The sequence below is a fragment of the Ovis canadensis genome, chromosome 26 (assembly GCF_042477335.2).
Source record: "Ovis canadensis isolate MfBH-ARS-UI-01 breed Bighorn chromosome 26, ARS-UI_OviCan_v2, whole genome shotgun sequence".
NCBI lineage: Eukaryota > Metazoa > Chordata > Mammalia > Artiodactyla > Bovidae > Ovis > Ovis canadensis.
The window spans coordinates 50,640,550-50,659,009 of NC_091270.1; the positions used below are offsets into that span (position 1 = coordinate 50,640,550).

At 39.0% G+C, this 18,460-nt stretch overlaps 1 protein-coding gene across 1 annotated transcript; it reads left to right on the forward strand.

Annotated features, from left to right (window-relative positions):
• The first annotated feature begins 798 nt into the window (after positions 1 to 798).
• Positions 799 to 14,135, forward strand: IDO1 (indoleamine 2,3-dioxygenase 1). Its single transcript, XM_069573005.1, has 10 exons — positions 799 to 1,075; positions 5,578 to 5,673; positions 5,788 to 5,907; positions 6,372 to 6,490; positions 7,210 to 7,224; positions 9,782 to 9,881; positions 10,426 to 10,543; positions 11,708 to 11,759; positions 12,212 to 12,360; positions 13,323 to 14,135. Exons 1-10 carry the CDS (start codon positions 977 to 979, stop codon positions 13,685 to 13,687), a joined length of 1,233 nt encoding a protein of 410 aa, XP_069429106.1. The 5' UTR covers positions 799 to 976; the 3' UTR covers positions 13,688 to 14,135.
• The last annotated feature ends 4,325 nt before the right edge of the window (positions 14,136 to 18,460 follow it).

An 18,460-nucleotide genomic window follows, 5' to 3' on the forward strand; every position in this document is an offset into this window, starting at 1 on the left:
TTAGAGATCATATACAGTAGAGATGCAAGAAAATCTTCCACAGTTGGGGAGGGAGAGTGTGAAAAAAAATTGAGACAGTAGCACTGAAACATTAACATACACACTACTAGGGTAAAATAGATAGCTAGAGGGAAGCAGATGTATCACACAGGGAGCTCAAGCCAGTGTTCTGTGATGCTCTAGAGGGATGAGATGGGGGGTGGGTTGCAAAGGAGGCTCAAGATGGAGGGGATATGTGTATACATATAGCTGATTCACGTTATATGGCAGAAACCAACACAACATTGTAAAGCAACTATCCTCCAATTAAAAATTTTTTTAAAAAGAACAGTATTGAGAATACTTATGGAATCTGGATAAGAAAAATGCGACTAGAGGGGTTAAGAGATACTATGCTTCTAAATTCTTCATGTGCTTGCATTTTTTTTTCTTTTTTATATTTCAGAGGCACTAACTCTGGGTACCCAAAATTTTTTTCCGTGGCTGCTGAAACAAGACACTAATATGTTCAAAGAACCCTGGAGGTTTAAAAGAAAGCCAATGAATACAATAACTAAAAGATGGTTTAGGCCATTAGGCTCGGTTAAATTCATTGTTCTAATTCAAAGTTTCACTAGTTCTCATAAAATAAAAATGTTCTTTCTGGCCACCTATTTTCATGTGTTTTTTTTGTTGTTGTTATTTCAGTCAGGCCCTTTCCAACTCCCCTTAGGCAATAAGTAAATGATGTTCCCAGAAATGTTTGATATGGAGTATACACTTTCAGTTTCTTCATGTGATGAACAGTTGTGCTTTTGTAGTTTTATTTTTCATCAAACTACAGATAAAGAAAGTAGAAAGTGAAGCTATTCCAAAAGTGGAAGTCATTTCCTACTGCCTATGTGGTGAGTTGTGGTTGTTGGCTATGGCAACCTCTGTAATAAATAGATGCTCTGAAACTGCTCTAGCCTGAGGAGGAACAGAGCAGACTGCAAGAATGGCAGCTGACAAGTCATCTCCTATGGAAAAGTCATGGACCATCTTTAAGGAATACCATATAGATGAAGATGTGGGCTTTGCTCTGCCACTTCCACTGGTAAGAGAGGACACTGGAATATGGGCAAAATTGTTTTCTTATCTTGACTTACCTGGATAAGTCAACTTCTACTGATTAAATGTGATTCAGTAATTTCTTTGGAGGCAGAGTTTGAATAAAGGGATCTCAGTTAACTTTCCTAAAATTTTCTTCCTAGAAACTTAGCCTTAGAAGCACCTCTTACTCACCTTACACAGGTACAGAGAGTGATGAGAGAAGGTAACTATAGAGGTATTTTAGTTTAAGACAATCACATTTCAGAGGGTATTTTGAAAAAAATTTTTAAAAAGTAATAAATGATCCATGAGTCAAAGGAACCCACTTTCTCAGCAAAGCATGTGTTCCTGCTTTGACGTTTTTGAGGTGGGGCATCAAGCAACTTTGTGTTGTATTAATATTGTTTGGTATTTACTAAGCCTAAGTTTCAGGCTTAGAGAGAGTAAGACCTGCTAGACCTGCATGCTTTTCCCACAGGTTTTGCTACAAAGGGCAAGGCATTAGAATAAATGTGTGTCTTAAGACTACAGCTTCCTAAGTTATCTTCCCAAGAATGCTGTGAAAACCTCTTATCTTTAATATTTTAATCATCACACACTTCTATCTCATTTTTAGCAATTTACAAATGTTAACTTACTCCATCTTTACAACCATCCTGAAAGGTATATATGCTATTAATCTCATTTTCCTCATGAGAAAGTAAGCCATGCAGATTTTAAGTAATTAGCCAAACTTACACAGCTAGTAATAACAGGGATAGGAAGTGAGTCTAATCAGTCTGGTTCCAGAATCCATTGTCTGAAAACCATTATCTATTATGCTACACTGCCTAACTCAAGAGAAGGAAAGAACACAAGGCATTATTTTGGTTTTTGGTTATTGTTTGTTTTCCTACTCTTGGTTTTAATGAAGTTCATGAGATTCCAGGAGAGGATTTCTGGAAGCCAGTAACATGTTGTGACAATGCTGTATACCAGGATGTACCTGTTTACTTGTAACTGGAACAGAATCCAGACTCTAGAGATAACCTTTAAGTGTGACAAATACATATTTTAGTCAGAATCTAACTATATTTAGAAATCACATCTAGTAGATACCTTGGTTGATACAGGCAAATCTAAAGCAAATTCTTTGTCACAATCTAATTTTCACATGATTAAGTTAATTGAAGAAAGTGAAGCAGATGTTTTAATTTTATTGCTAAAAGCAACTGGCTTACTTTATATTTTCAAATCAATAATATTCAGACTTACTCTCTCTTCACTAAAGTGCACAAGTGCCAAGACTGGATGTTTTGAGGAAATATTTATCAATGGTACAAAAAAAAACAAAAACACAACTTTTTCAGAAACTGAAAATTCTCATATCAAATTTATTTTTTTATTTCCCTATAAAGTTAGTTCTCTTATAAAAGAAAATAATCACAATAATTATGTGAATGAGTAAGTGAAATTTGTTCAGTTGTGTCTGACTCTTTTCTACCCCATGGACTGTAGCCCACCAGGCTCCTCTGTCCATGGAATTCTACACGCAAGAAAACTGGAGTGGGTTGCCATTCCCTTCTCCAGGGAATCTTCCCTACTCAGGGATTGAACCTGGGTCTCCTACATTGCAGGCAGATTGTTTATCATCTGAGCCACCAAGGAAGCCACAAGTAATTATGTAGACCTCTAAAACAAAGTCCAAGGGCTAAACCCCAAAACTAAATCAAAATAAAACACTTCCTGAGCTATTTAAAAAACAATGCTGCTACTTGAGATGCCTATGAAATTAGATTTTGTATCCTGAAACAGGATGAAAACAAAATTAGAGGTTACTTTTATTTCCTCACTGAAGATCTTTCCTGGAAATTAGAGGTTCAAAAATACCCATTTCATCTCTTATAATCTATCACCTTCCAACTGTAAAGCCAAATAATTTGTCTTCTGATTTCACGTAGATGCAAAATGCATTCTCTCATCTATCAGGAGTTGAATGACCCTCTATGTTACCCTTTATTAATTTATAATATATCATTCAGGCATCCTTTGAACCAGAAGGATATTATTGATTGAATTTTACATTTGTTGAAAATTCTATCCAATAAGACACTAATCTGGACACATAATAAAGTACTTCTGTTATTTGGGGAAAGTAGCCCCAATAAGAATTTCAGACGCGCTACACAAACCGCAGGTGAAACACAGAATAGAGAAAATATGTATTACTAAAACCATCAGAGCACAGTAGTTTTGTGGTTAGGGAGAAAAAATTCAGAGCAAACACAAGAAAGGTGATTATCTAGTGAATATACTGCCTAGATCTTTCATTCCTAAAAATTTGCCCTGACTAATTCTAGCCAATTCTCTGCAGCCCCTGAACAGGTTTGAAGTTTTTATTACATTTGTCTTCATACTTTATAGCTTCCTTATAATATTAACTTGGTTTTGAAGCTTAAAGCCTCACTCACCTTGGTTTCAGGTAAACTCAATTTATGCCCTCTCCCCTTAATTCAGTATTGGTGCCCCCAAGAGCACATCAGGAAGCAGCTTAATGAAGAAGGCCTGGGGAGTTTTCAGGACTCTGAATCTCATTTCAGGCTGTGACTTAATTCTTTGGTTTTTATGTTTTCCCTTGAGACACGATTAGAAACAACACCCAGGGAGGCACTTATTAAAAACGAAAACCAACTGAGTAAAATTTAAAACGTCATTGGCTTCCTTCAGTGCTTCATGAAATGGGCATCATCCCAACCAGCAGGAAGGAAAGTACTCTGAGGAGCTGTACAAAAATGAAAGACTTTTATAGGCGGAAGAGAGCAGAAACAAGGAAGTCATCCCCACAGAGTGGATTGGTTGTATCGAGGTCACATTTCTTTAGAGAAAAGCAGGTCTCTATGAGCAGATCGGTTCACTACTGCTGGCCAGGGGATTCCGGAGTGACTGGTTTAGGATTCCACTCTGGGAGAGGCAGAAACTGTAATTAAGTATTGTCTCCATTTAGTGACATGGGACTTAAGTTACTAGATTCTGGGTTTGGGGGTCTTTTTAAATTTTTTTTTTTTATTTTGTATTGGAGTATAGCCAATTAACATTGTTATAATAGTTTCAGTCGATCAGTTCAGTTGCTCAGTCGTGTCTGATTCCCATGAATGGCAGCACGCCAGGTTTCCCTGTCCAACACCAACTCCCAGAGCTTGCTCAAACTCATGTCCATCATGTCCATGATACCATCTAACCATCTCATCCCCTGTCGTCCACTTCTCCTGCGTTCAATGACCCCAACATCGGGGTCATTCTTCAGCATCAGATGGCCAAAGAATTGGAGTTTCAGCTTCAGCGTCAGTCCTTCCAATGAATATTCAGAACTGATTTCCTTTAGTTTCAGGCAGACAGCAAAGGGATTTAGCCATACATACTCATCCATTTTCCTCCAAACTCCCCTCCCATCCAGGCTGCCACATAACACTGAGCAGTCTTATTTAGAACACTCTTTTATTTGGATTTCATTTTTACATACTTGACCAAAAATTTGGCTGTTGTACCATATAATTATATATACATATACACACACATATATATATATACATATGTATGCACATATATACAACAAATATACAGCATCTCTTGCATGCCTAGTACTGTGCTAAGAAATATAGAATTAAAAATATGATATAATCCTTGCCTTCAGATAGTGAGATGTAAAAAGAGAAAACATCTTTCAGTAGTTGGAAATCCTTATGTTTGCATTACAATGAACTATGTGCACAAAACTAGCCATAAATCTGCCTGAGCCTTGCTTGTCTTATTTATGACATGGAGATAACTTTGGGGGCCATTATAATAATTAAACAAGAAATAATTAAACAAAAAATTGAAGCAAAACTGCCTCATTGCTGACATTTAATAAATCTCATTTTCCTTCTATTCAAAAAAAAATTAACATCTAGCTGAGGAAGTAAAAATATAGCAGACAGCAATAAATTACTTAGGGTCTCCCGGGTAGCTCAGCAATAAGGAATCTGCCTGCCAATGCAGAATACTTGGGTTCAATCCCTGGGTTGGGAAGATCCCCTGGAGAAGGAAATGGCAACCCACTGCAGTATTCTTGCCTGGGAAATCCCGTGGACAGGGAAACTTGGCAGGCTAAGTCCATGAGGTCTTAAAGAGTTGGACACAACTGACTACACAACAACAATAACAAATCACTTAATGTGAAAGGGTATAATTCATAGGATTCCTCATTGAAGGCATACCTAATAGAATGGAATAGTCAGGAAGATGTCAATGAAATGTTCCAAGGGATCTTTGCAAAGGAGACAGATGAGAGGAAGAAGAGGAGCACAGAGAAGGTCCTGAGCTCTTCATGTGCAGGTGACAATACCTGGCCTGCTCGCCCTAGACAGGTTAAGTGTGTGTCAGCATTGCACGGCATTGATACAGAGACAACATGGACCGTCAGTGGAGGCACCACTATTGGATAAGAACTTCCATTGGTGAATCAAAGCCCTGTTTCTTCTTTTTAAGGAGGAGCTCCCTCATCCTTATGATGCCTGGATCTCTATTGCTAGAAATCTGCCTGAACTGATCAACAACAACCAACTACGTGTGGAAGTTGAGAAGGTTTGGAAAAAATATTACACGTTTTCTATTTCAGCTTCTTAAAAGCATTAACTTGGTTTTGTGGCAATCGCATCAAATATTTTGAGTTGAGTCCATCTCTCCATTTATTCTCAGTTAGCAAAGCTCAGCATTGATGGCCTCCGAGGCCACAAGGCACAGCGCCTAGCACACTTGGTTCTGGGATACATCACCATGGCGTATGTGTGGGGTCGAGGCGATGAAGACATCCGCAAGGTCTGGAGATTTTCATATATTCTTTTATGCTAACACAACAGACTGACATCCAGTTGACATTTAATGTAAACGAACTCTAAGAGTATTGTCACGGCATTTGTGAAGCTTGAGGATCTTGTGCAGAGGAGTTGCCTAACAAATATTTGGGGAATGGATGGATGCTTGAGCGAATAGTTACAAATGATTCCCAGGCCATTAGAAAGTCAAGAATACATCCTTGATTTCCTCTGGCCCTCTAGCTAGGCTTTGTTCTCTCTATGCCCAGATTATGTCCACATCATCACAAATCTCAAATGTAAGGGTTTAATAAGTACCGGACTTAAGTTACGAAATGAGGAAGAGGCAATGACATTGGTTTGGTTTCACAGGCCCTTATGTAGAACAGTTAATCTTTTGACACCCAGAAAGCAGAAGCAAAGGTGAGACATTTCAGAGGTTAATACTAAAAGTCATGTTTTCATTAGGTCTTGCCAAGCAATATCGCTGTTCCTTACTGCCAGCTGTCTGAGAAGCTGGGACTGCCTCCTATTCTGCTTTATGCGGATTGTGTCTTGGCAAACTGGAAGAAAAAAGATCCCAATGGGTATGTAAACAGTGATTATAACAGGAATTAAAGGTGTTCACAGTATTTTAATCAAAAGGGAATTGGTCATTTATTTAATCTTTGGCAGCATGTCTTTCTTCTCTGTTGTTAAGATGTAAAATATACATGCATGTGAGAGAGAGAGGTGTGTTGTCAACATACAATGAAATGTACATATCTTAAGTGTTCAGTTTGATCAGTTTGACTGGCTTCTTTTGAGATTCTACAAATTTCAATTTTAACTATTGAGTCGAATCAACACATCTTTGGCGGTAGAAGTGGCAATGTCTGGGCTTTCAAAAGAGTCTGCTTAAAATCTCGGCCCTTCCTAAGCATTGACTAATGAATCTGCTACAATGAAGGGTCAGAGGCTTTGGGTGTGTATCCGCAGAGGCGTGTTCTAGATGCGGGAGTACCACAAAATGAAATGATTTGATCTTGAAAATTTCTTATTAGTAACAAGGTTTCCGATTGGTTTTGACAATCCACGTGTGTTCCTTGCATGTTTAATTGTTTCTTTCACTAATAAAGTCCTAAATTAAATGCTTGTGACACCTGCTTGACAAATATTGAAAAAAACACACCTTTACAATTTATGTATTTTTTTACCTTTGCTAGATCAGTAGTATTAAATGAAATAACTCAAAACCATTTAATCTTTACATTGGTTTCCTTTCCATCTTCTAACTGATCCACGGCTTCATGGCTGCTCTCCTAAGGCCCATGACTTATGAGTAAGTACTCCATCTTCTTTATTCGAAGAATTACTGCTACTCAAAATAAATAAGGATGTATCACTACCCTCAAAGTGCATTCTTTTAAAAGGCCAATTGATTTTAGGCAAAAAATACAAAAATCTTATTTGCATATGCAGATGATACCTGACTTAAGGATGGTTCAACTTTCGATTTTTTGACCTTGCTGCTGCTACTGCTGCTAAGTCACTTCAGTCATGTCCGACTCTGCGACCCCGTAGACGGCAGCCCACCAGGCTCTCCTGTCCCTGGGACCTTAGGATGATGCAAAAGTGATATATGTTCACTAGAAACTCAGTTTGAATTTTGAATTTTGATCTTTCCCTAAGTAGATGTGCAGTACATACTCTCCTGTGATCCTGGGCAGGGCAGTGTAGCTCCCAGGCAGCCTCACTGTCAAGAGGGTAAAGAACTGATACACTTAAAACCATCACGCACCCAGACAACCATTCTGCTTTTCACTTTCAATATTCAATAAATCACAAGAGATATTCCACACTTGACTATAAACTAGATTTTGTATTAGGTGATTTTGCTCAACTCTAGGCTAACGCAAATGTTCTAAGCACATTTACCGTAGGCTAGGCTAAACTCTGGGGCACCCAGGTGGGCTAGTGGTAAAGAATCCAATCTGCCTGCCAATGCAGGGGACACAGGAGAAGTGGGTTTGAGTCCTGGGTCAGGAAGATCCTCTGGAGGAGGAAATGGCAATCCACTCCAGTATTCTTGTCTGGAAAATCCCATGGACAGAGGAGCCTGGTGGGCTACTGTCCTTGGGATCACAATAACTGTGACCCCAAGGTCACAGTGAGTGAGACAGACACAACTTGAGTCAGACACAACTTAGCAGGACCACAAGGCTAATATTTGATAGGCTAATATCTGATATTTGGTATCTGATATTTGGTAGGTTAGGTATATTGAATGAATTTTCAACTTATCTTCAACTGAAGATGGATTTATTGATATATAACACCACTGTAAGTTTAAGACGATCTGTAGATAAATACGGAGAAGGCAATGGCACCCCACTCCAGCACTCTTGCCTGGAAAATCCCACGGACAGAGGAGCCTGGTGGGCCGCAGTCAATGGGGTCGCTAAGAACATACATACGTACAAAATGCACATACATCTGTGTATCCATGACCCCATGGCCTCAGTGGCCAGAGGTAATAAAACTATTCTTTTTGACCCAATTTTTACTATTTTTGGCCTAGGTACTTAACAGAGGCTAAGAGCTAAGGAAGCTAAAGTAAATACAGGAATAAGCTTACCCTCATGAAACTGGGTTAATTTGGAGGAAAGAAGATGCATGAAAATTATGTAAATTGTTATATGATCAAGAGAAGAATTAAGGAATTAAAGGACTATGAGTTCAAGTCAAACAAAAGGCACAAGGAAAGAATCCTATAGCAAGGAATTTAAGCTGGATTTGAAGAGTGACTAGGCATAGGTTAGAAGAAGGAAAACCTGGGACTTCCCTGGTGGTCCAGTGGTTAAGATTCTGACTTCCAGTGCACGGCATGTTCCCTGTCCCTGGTTGGGGAACTAAGATCCCATGTGTCATGTGGCCAGAAAAAGTAAAGGAAGAAGAAGGAAAAGTTGAGCATGTTCACAGTGGAGGAAACAGCAAGAATGAGGGCTTTGAAATGACAAAAATCTTAGTGCATTTTCAGAACTGAAGGAAGGCTCGTGTCACTGATACATCATAAATAAAGAAGGTAACAGTATAGGAAGGGGATGAAGAAATAAACTATAGAAATATTATATAGGACTTTGGGCTCTGATAAGGGGTTAAAACAGTATCTTTAAAGGGGAAGCTACGGAAGGTTTTTAAAGGGAGAATGATTTCACCAGCCCCATTTGAGGCTGAAACTGATGAAATATCTTATTCAATGAGCCCAGGAAGTTAGGTGTGGAAATGGTTTGAGACCATACATTTAACTGCCATGAAACTCAGAGGTGTACTGATGCTGAGACCATATTTGCATCAACACAAAACTTCAGTGCAAAAGAAAATAAGGTGTAACAATTATTTGAATTTCCCAATCAATTCCTTTGTAAGGCAGGATATATCACTGAGAAATTGAGTCAGGCTCACAGATGAAAATATGGATACTATGTTTATTTAATTCAAAAATCTACTTTTGTAAACAATATCTCACAGTTATCTCTATAAACCTTGAGTTTATAAATTTGTGAAAAATGGATGAGATAATAGAAAAAGAAATGCTCTTGAAGTTTCTAGTTTCAAGTTCTAGAATGGAATTTCAAGTTCCAGCTTAAAGTACTGTTAATTTTATGACCTTAGACAACAGACCTAACATTAATATTCCTAACTACATAATGGATATAGTAAACCTGCCATACTTATCTCACAAGATTATTTTGAAAATGGAGGGTAAATAAAAGTCTTGGAAATGAATAAGAATCCAACAAATATATCAATATTGTTACTAAATTTTTCTTCTTCTTTTTAGCTTTTCTTTCTTTTATTTTTACTAAATTCTTGACTTCCTGGATTAATTTTCTTAGGAACATGGACATTCTGTTCTCATTTCCTGGTGGGGACTGCGGCAAAGGCTTCTTTCTGGTTTCTCTGTTGGTGGAAATAGCAGCTGCCTCTGCAATCAAAGTATGTCAGTCCAGAAAAATGGGCATTTTGATTCACTTAAGCAGAACAATTACTTAACAGCAGATCACTATTATGCATAAAGTAACTTGATCCTGACTGAATAGAGGATTTTATGATTGAATTGGAGATAAAGTATCCCCTGGTACAAATAAATACTTTATTTTTTTTTGTCACTTCTAAAATATAAACTGTAAGAGCCATATAATTAGAATCAAATTTGAAGCCCTAATAAGAGAGAGAGAAATATTTTCAACGCAACTTGCCATTGGAATTTTGTCTCACAGTGACAAAAAGCTAATGATTTTTTGCTTTAGAGATAGAAACACATAAAACTATATAAACTTATCTCTAAGTGATACATTAATAAAGACAAACCCAAGTTTAATTAAACATATAGAAATTAGTCAAACAATCCAAGAGTATCCAATCCAAGAAAGAAATGGAAATACTAAATTTATTGTGGGCATTAAGATTTAGAAGAACTTTATTCTATGCCAATATTTATTTATGAAATCTGAAGTGTTTGTCTTCTTTTTTTTTTAAGGTGATCCCCAATATATTTGATGCAGTACAACGTGAAGACACAGATACTTTGCAGAAGGCCCTGCTTGACATATCTTCCAGCCTGCGCAAAGCCAAGAAAGCATTTTCTCAAATTCATGGCAAGTATTGTGTGCCTTGCAAATGCTAGACCATGCTCAGATGTTTCTGGTTATCTAGATGTAGTCTTGCAGAGAAATGGAAGCAAAATCAACTCTCACATAGTGGGTGTGTTTGGTTTTCTTTTATCTCACTGAATTGTTTTATGTACTTTCCATGTGGTGGGTTTTATTATATTCAGAGAATCTAAATTTTGAGAGAGAAGATAAATGACCCAAGATAATATAAGTACTAAACAGGGAAGCCAGAATTCCACTAAAAATTCTGGAACAACTTGCCAAAGGTGCAGGATATGTAAGTTCTGAAAAACTTAGTTTCTGCTTGATAAGAACTCTCTATGAATTCTGCTTTTACAAAAATTAACTAGAAAGCCATCTAAAACAGCCATGGGGTTCGAAAGTTATCATAAAATTAACAGCTAAAAAAGATAACAAAAAGAGTACATAAACAAGAATTTGCAAAAGGAAATGTCCCCTACTGGATGTGCCTAACAAATATGTGACTGCGTATCACTGGGCTTTGGTAAGAAGATTGGCCTTCAAACCAAAGACATTAGCAGGCTTTGGAGAGGGACACCCAGAGGTGTGGTCCCTAGGGCTCCAGGAGGTGCTGTTTTATTTTTATTTTTTGTGTGTAGGTTTGGGGTTTCTTTATGTAAGTAATTTATCAGTTATGCCCCAGTAAAAACATGTTGCTGTTGTTTAGTCTCTAAATCATGTCCAACTCTTTTACAATCCCATGGACTATAGCCCACCAGGCTTCTCTGGAACCAGAGAACCCAACCTGCATCTCCTTCACTGGCAGGCAGATTCTTTGCCACTGAGCCACAAGGGAAGCCCAGTAAACATATGAAGCATCCTTAAGTAAATGTTGGCAGTTTAGTTGGTCTCCTGAGGATGAGTGGTGAATGGGCCCGGGCTCTTTGTCACAAGATATGTGCTGCTCCCATAGTAGACCCTATTCAGTGTACACAGGTGATAGAGGACAGGTGAGTGAAAGCTTGACCTCAGGGAATTTTTCTGCACAGAATGACATAGTACCTTTCTTGTGTCTTATACTGAAATCCAAGATCAGTTGTTTATAACACCTTCATTTTTCCCAATATATCTGATTCTACTTAATTAGGTGTATCTCATCTTTTTTGTTTTATTTTATTTTTTTTTTAGAATATGTGGACCCAAACCTATTTTTCAGTGTTCTTCGAATATACTTGTCTGGGTATGTAGCCTTATGCTTGGTTCTGTTTTCACTTAGACAATTAACAAAAAGAAGACAACAAATTTCCACTGATGGAACCCACTATCAATCCAGTTTAAGAAACAATTTATATCCTAAAATACATGTTGCAAGAAAAAATAGGCTATTCTCTTAGTTACTACTTGGGCAGGCACACACTGGAGTATGGACAAGAAAGCTAGTCATTTTAAAGAGAGTGAAATACCCTTTGGTAGTGAAAGGTAAGATTTGACTTATAGAATCCTTATGCTGAATTTGCTCAGAACCATATTAATTATTATTCTCTTGCTTGAACATGAGTAGAAGGGGGAGTATGGGAGAAGTACAATGAAGCCTAGCTCATTTCACGTTCCACTCATCCTCTGTTGCAAGATTTGACATACAAAAATTTAGCAATTGATAAAATACTGATTATTCTTCCCTTCCTGATTTAGTTGGAAAGGCAACCCCTTGCTGTCAGAGGGTCTGCTGTATGAAGGCGTCTGGGACACCCCAAAGAAGTTTGCTGGAGGCAGTGCAGCCCAAAGCAGCATCTTTCAGTGCTTTGATGTTCTCCTGGGCATTCAGCACACTGTTGGTGGAGGTGAGTGGCAAATGACAAATGACCAGAATCACTTAAGCTAATAGGATAGTATCTAAAAAGTGCCTTCCCATCAGCATCTTATCTGAGCTTATCAGATACTTTTAGAAGAATCAGTAGAGACTTTACTGCAGTCATCTTATTACACCATGAAGAAGCAGAAACTGAAAGAGGCTCATAAACAGACTCCCTGTTTACCAACTAAAAAGCAGGGAGGCCAGAACTCAGACCAAGTTCAACACCATCTTGATCTTGATATTTGAACATGTCTATGAGGTCTGATTGAGTGGTGAAGCCAATATCACCTGAACATGTAAGGTCAGATTTAGAAAGAGAAAGAAAGTTTGCGAATGAGATAAGACCACAAGCGGAAGCTGGAGAGTGGAGATGCTTGGCACTGTTCTAGTTCCCTGACCTACCCCACAGGGAGCCCAGGGCCAACACGTGCACCAAAGTTTAAAGATGAACCACCTTCATTATATTCCTTCTAGGGGATTAAGGGAGCAGAGGAAGAAGCTCCAGGAAGAACTTCTTTCTGCTTTTCTTTCTTTCCTAAACTTCTATTGAACAGTCAAAGGGGAAAGCTTTGGGTTGCATGACAGTAAGTTTATTTGTTTGTTTGTTTGTTTCTGAGCTCATTCTCTTATTTTAAAATGATCCCTTTAATTCTCCTGGACTCAGCATCACAGTCTATCAAGTATAGTACATCTACCCTGTCCTTAGAAGGATCAAATCCAGTAGGAACATGAGAAAGGAAGCAAAAAAAAAAAAAAAGAATGAGTTTAGCTCATACGGTTTTTAAAATTAAGTGTATTTTGCAGTAATTACCATCACTAGTAGCAGGATTAGCAGGATGCTGACTTGATGGTTATAAATTCATAGCCACCCACTCTGGCCCCACTTGGCCCTCCCTCCCTGGACTGGAGACTGCTTCAGACTCCTTACTAACTCATCTTTGTCTTCAGTCCCTTCAGACTTTGCTGCTGAATTTCTCCAGGAGATGAGAACATACATGCCACCAGCTCACCAGAGCTTTCTCCTCTCATTAAAGGCAAAGCCCTCGGTCCGTGAGTTTGTTCTTTCAAAAGGCAATGCTACCCTGCAGAAAACTTACAATGAGTGCGTGGAAGCTATGGTCTCCTTGAGAAACTACCATTTGGGAATAGTAGCTAAATACATCATGATTCCTGCAAGCCGGCAATCCAAGGTGGAAAGAAGCTCGGAAGAAGCTTCAGAGTCAGAAAGTAAAGGAACTGGAGGCACCAATATCATGGACTTTCTGAAGACTGTAAGAGTTAAAACTGTGAGCTGCCTGTTGAAGGAAGATTAATTGTAATCCAAGAAAGTAAATTTTTGGCATATTTTGTTTATTTTGACGTGTTAATTATCACTGTCCATTTTATCAGAAATAACATTGACATTCATCATTTGAGGAGAGAAAAATGAAACTTAAGTCCATACAAAAGCCTGCACAGGGATGTTTATTGCAGCTTTATCATAATCACCCAAACTTGGAAACATCCAAGATGTCCTTCAATGGCTGAATGGATGAACAAATCAAAGTACATCCTGACAATAGAATATTTTTCAGGGCTGAAAAGAAATGAGTGCTGTGTGACAACCTAGAGGGGTGGGATTGGGTGAGAGGAAGATTTGAGAGGCAGGGACATATGTATACCTATGGCAGATTCATGATTTATTGCAGAAAATTACACAAGATTGTAAAGCAATCATCCTCCAATTAACAAATAAAATTTAAAAATTTTATAAAAAAGAAATGAGTGTGGTGTATTTCTTCCTGGTTCAGTAAAAAATGTTGAAAATGAACTTATTTACAAAATACAAACAGACACATAGACTTTGAAAGCAAATTCTGGTTACCAAAGTGGAAAGGTGGTGTGTGTGGGGGGGGGTGGTGATGGTGGTGGTGGTGGTAAATTAAGAGTTTGGGATTAACATATACACACTGTGCTGCTGCCGCTGCTGCTAAGTCATGTCAGTCGTTTGCGACTCTGTGCAACCCCATAGATGGCAGCCCACCAGGCTCCCCTGTCCCTGGGATTCTCCAGGCAAGAACAATGGAGTGGGTTGCCATTTTCTTCTCCAATGCATGAAAGTGAAAAGTGAAAGTGAAGTCGCTCATTTGTGTCCAAATCTTAGCAACCCCATGGACTGCAGCCTGCCAGGCTCCTCCGTCCATGGGATTTTCCAGGTAAGAGTGCTGGAGTGGGTCGCCATTGCCTTCTCCCAACATATACACACTACTATATATAAAGTAGAAAATCAACATTAAACTATTGTAGAGCACAGGGAAATCTATTCAATATTCTGTAATAACCTATTTGGGAAAAGAATATGAAAAAGAATAGATATTATGTATAAGTGAATCAATCATTTTGCTATACTCCTGAAACTAACACAACATTGTAAATCAACCATACCCCAATATAAAATTAAAAATATTTTAAAAAGAAAAAGAAATAAATGAGTGATCAAGTGATGAAAAGACATGGAGAAACACAACATGCATAGGACTAAGTAAAAGAGGTCACTCTGAAAAGGCTACAGACTGAGATTCCCGTATATGACATATGATTAAATCCTCTATGATTAAATCCTCTATGTGACCTGAAAGTTCATCCAGATGTTATGTTAGATGCTCTATTCTGGAAAAAGGTAAAAACCATGGAGGCATGAAAAGGATCAGGGATTGCCAGGGGTTAGGACAGAGGGAGTGATGAACAGGAGGAACACAGAGGATGGTTAGTTCAGTGAAACTACTCTGTATGATAGAATAACAGTAGATATATGACATGCATTTCCCAAACCCCGTAGGACATATAACACCAGGAGTGAACCCTAATGTAAGCTGTGGACTTTGAATAATCACAATCTATCAATGTAGGTTTATCAGCTGGAACAAGTGCACCATTCTGATGTGCAAAATTAAGCATGTCTGGGGAAGAAGGCATATGGGGACTCTGTGCTTTCTGCTTAATTTTGCTTTGGGCCTAAATCAACTCCAAAAAATTAAAGTCTATTAAAAAGAAAACCATTCTGTGGCCTTCAATGATTCGCTTAACCTCTCTGGTGTGCTTTTGCACACCCAAATAAATGAGAGATAAATAGATTAAGGTGCTTTCCAATTCTATGATTAAATCCTCTATGTGATCTGAAAGTTCATCCAGATGTTATGTTAGTTCAGTTCAGTTCAGTCTCTCAGTCGTGTCCAACTCTTTGCAACCCCATGAATTGCAGCACGCCAGGCCTCCCTGTCCATCATCAACTACCGGAGTTCACTCAGACTTGCGTTCATCGAGTCAGTGATGCCACCCAGCCATCTCATCCTCAGTCATCCCCTTCTTCTCCTGCCCCCAGTCCCTCCCAGCATCAGAGTCTTTTCCAATGAGTCAACTCTTCGCATGAGGTGGCCAAAGTACTGGAGTTTCAGCTTTAGCATCATTCCTTCCAAAGAAATCCCAGGGTTGATCTCCTTCAGAATGGACTGGTTGGATCTCCTTGCAGTCCAAGGAGAGTCTTCTTGACTCTTGGAGAGTCAAGAGTCTTCTCCAACACCACAGTTCAAAAGCATCAATTCTTCGGCACTCAGCCTTCTTCACAGTCTAACTCTCACATCCATACATGACTACTGGAAAAACCATAGCCTTGACTAGACGGACCTTAGTCGGCAAAGTAATGTCTCTGCTTTGAATATGCTATCTAGGTTGGTCATAACTTTTCTTCCAAGGAGTAAGTGGCTGTGCTTTGCTGGAGCACCCGTGAAGAGATACCCCATGCCCAAGGTAAGAGAAACCCAAGTAAGACGGTAGGTGCTGCAAGAGGGCATCAGAGAACAGACACACTGAAGCCATACTCACAGAAATCTAGTCAATCTAATCACACTAGGACCACAGCCTTGTCTAACTCAATGAAACTAAGCTATGCCCATAGGGCAACCCAAGACGGGCGGTTCATGGTGGAGAAGTCTGACAGAATGTGGTCCACTGGAGAAGGGAATGGAAAACCATTTCAGTATTCTTGCCTTGAGAACCCCATGAACAGTATGAAAAGGAAAAATAATAGGATACTGAAAGAGGTACACCCCAGGTCAGAAGGTGCCCAATATGCTACTGGAGATCAGTGGAGAAATAACTCCAGAAAGAATGAAGGGATGGAGCCAAAGCAAAAACAACACTCAGTTGTGGATGTGACTGGTGATAGAAGCAAGATCTGATGCTGTAAAGAGCATATTGCATAGGAACCTGGAATGTCAGGTCCATGAATCAAGGCAAATTGGAAGTGATCAAACAGGAGATGGCAAGAGTGAACATCAACATTCTAGGAATCAGCAAACTAAAATGGACTGGAATGGGTGAATTTAACTCAGATGACCATTATATCTACTACTGCGGGCAGGAATCCCTCAGAAGAAATGGAGTAGCCATCATGGTCAACAGAAGAGTCCGATATGCAGTACTTGGATGCAATCTCAAAAACGACAGAATGATCTCTGCTCGTTTCTAAGGCAAACCATTCAACATCACAGTAATCCAAGTCTATGCCCCAACTAGTAACACTGAAGAAGCTGAAGCTGAATGGTTCTATGAAGACCTACAAGACCTTTTAGAACTAACACCCAAAAAAGATGTTTTTTCATTATAGGGGACTGGAATGCAAAAGTAGGAAGTCAAGAAGCACCTGGAGTAACAGGCAAATTTGGCCTTGGAATACAGAATGAGGCAGGGCAAAGACTAATAGAGTTTTGCCAAGAAAATGCACTGGTCATAGCAAACACCCTCTTCCAACAACACAAGAGAAGACTCTACACATGGACATCACCAGATGGTCAACACCGAAATCAGATTGATTATATTCTATGCAGCCAAAGATGGAGAAGCTCTATACAGTCAACAAAAACAAGACCAGGAGCTGACTGCTGTTCAGACCATGAACTCCTTATTACCAAATTCAGACTCAAATTGAAGAAAGTAGGGAAAACTGCTAGACCACCCATGTATGACCTCAATAAAATCCCTTATGATTATACAGTGGAAGTGAGAAATAGATTTAAGGGCCTAGATCTGATAGATAGAGTGCCTGATGAACTATGGAATGAGGTTCGTGACATTGTACAGGAGACAGGGATCAAGACTATCCTAATGGAAAAGAAATGCAAAAAAGCAAAATGGCTGTCTGGGGAGGCCTTACAAATAGCTGTGAAAAGAAGAGAAGCAAAAAGCCGAGGAGTAAAGGAAAGATAGAAGCATCTGAATGCAGAGTTCCAAAGAATAGCAAGAAGAGATAAGAAAGCCTTCTTCAGCAATCAATGCAAAGAAATAGGGGAAAAGAACAGAATGGGAAAGACTAGAGATCTCTTCAAGAAAATCAGAAATACCAAGGGAACATTTCATGCAAAGATGGGCTTGATAAAGTACAGAAATGGTATGGACCTAACAGAAGCAGAAGATATTAAGCAGAGATGGCAAGAATACACGGAAGAACTGTACAAAAAGGATCTTCACGACCCGATAATCAAGATGGTGTGATCACTCATCTAGAGCTAGACATCTTGGAATGTGAAGTCAAGTGGGCCTTAGGAAGCATCACTACAAACAAAGCTAGTGGAGGTGATGGAATTTCAGTTGAGCTATTTCAAATCCTGAAAGATGATGCTGTGAAAGTGCTGGACTCAATATGCCAGCAAATTTGGAAAACTCAGCAGTGGCCACAGGACTGGAAAAGGTCAGTTTTCATTCCAATCCCAAAGAAAGCCAATGCCAAAGGATGCTCAAATTACCACACAATTGCACTCATCTTACCTGCTAGTAAAGTAATGCTCAAAATTCTCCAAGCCAGGCTTCAGCAATATGTGAACTGTGAACTCCCTGATGTTCAAGCTGGTTTTAGAAAAGGCAGAGGAACCAGAGATCAAATTGCCAACATCCGCTGGATCATGGAAAAAGCAAGAGAGTTCTAGAAAAACATCTATTTCTGCTTTATTGACTATGCCAAAGCCTTTGACTGTGTGGATCACAAGAAACTGTGGAAAATACTTCAAGAGATGGAAATACCAGACCACCTAACCTGCCTCTTGAGAAATCTG

Bases quoted from the DNA above. Each gene is read 5' to 3' on its own strand.
- IDO1 (XM_069573005.1), top strand. From the start codon at position 977: ATGGCAGCTGACAAGTCATCTCCTATGGAAAAGTCATGGACCATCTTT. The intron at 9,882-10,425 runs GTATGTCAGTCC...TTTTTTTTTAAG, and splicing joins CAGCTGCCTCTGCAATCAAA to GTGATCCCCAATATATTTGA. The intron at 10,544-11,707 runs GCAAGTATTGTG...TTTTTTTTTTAG, and splicing joins AGCATTTTCTCAAATTCATG to AATATGTGGACCCAAACCTA.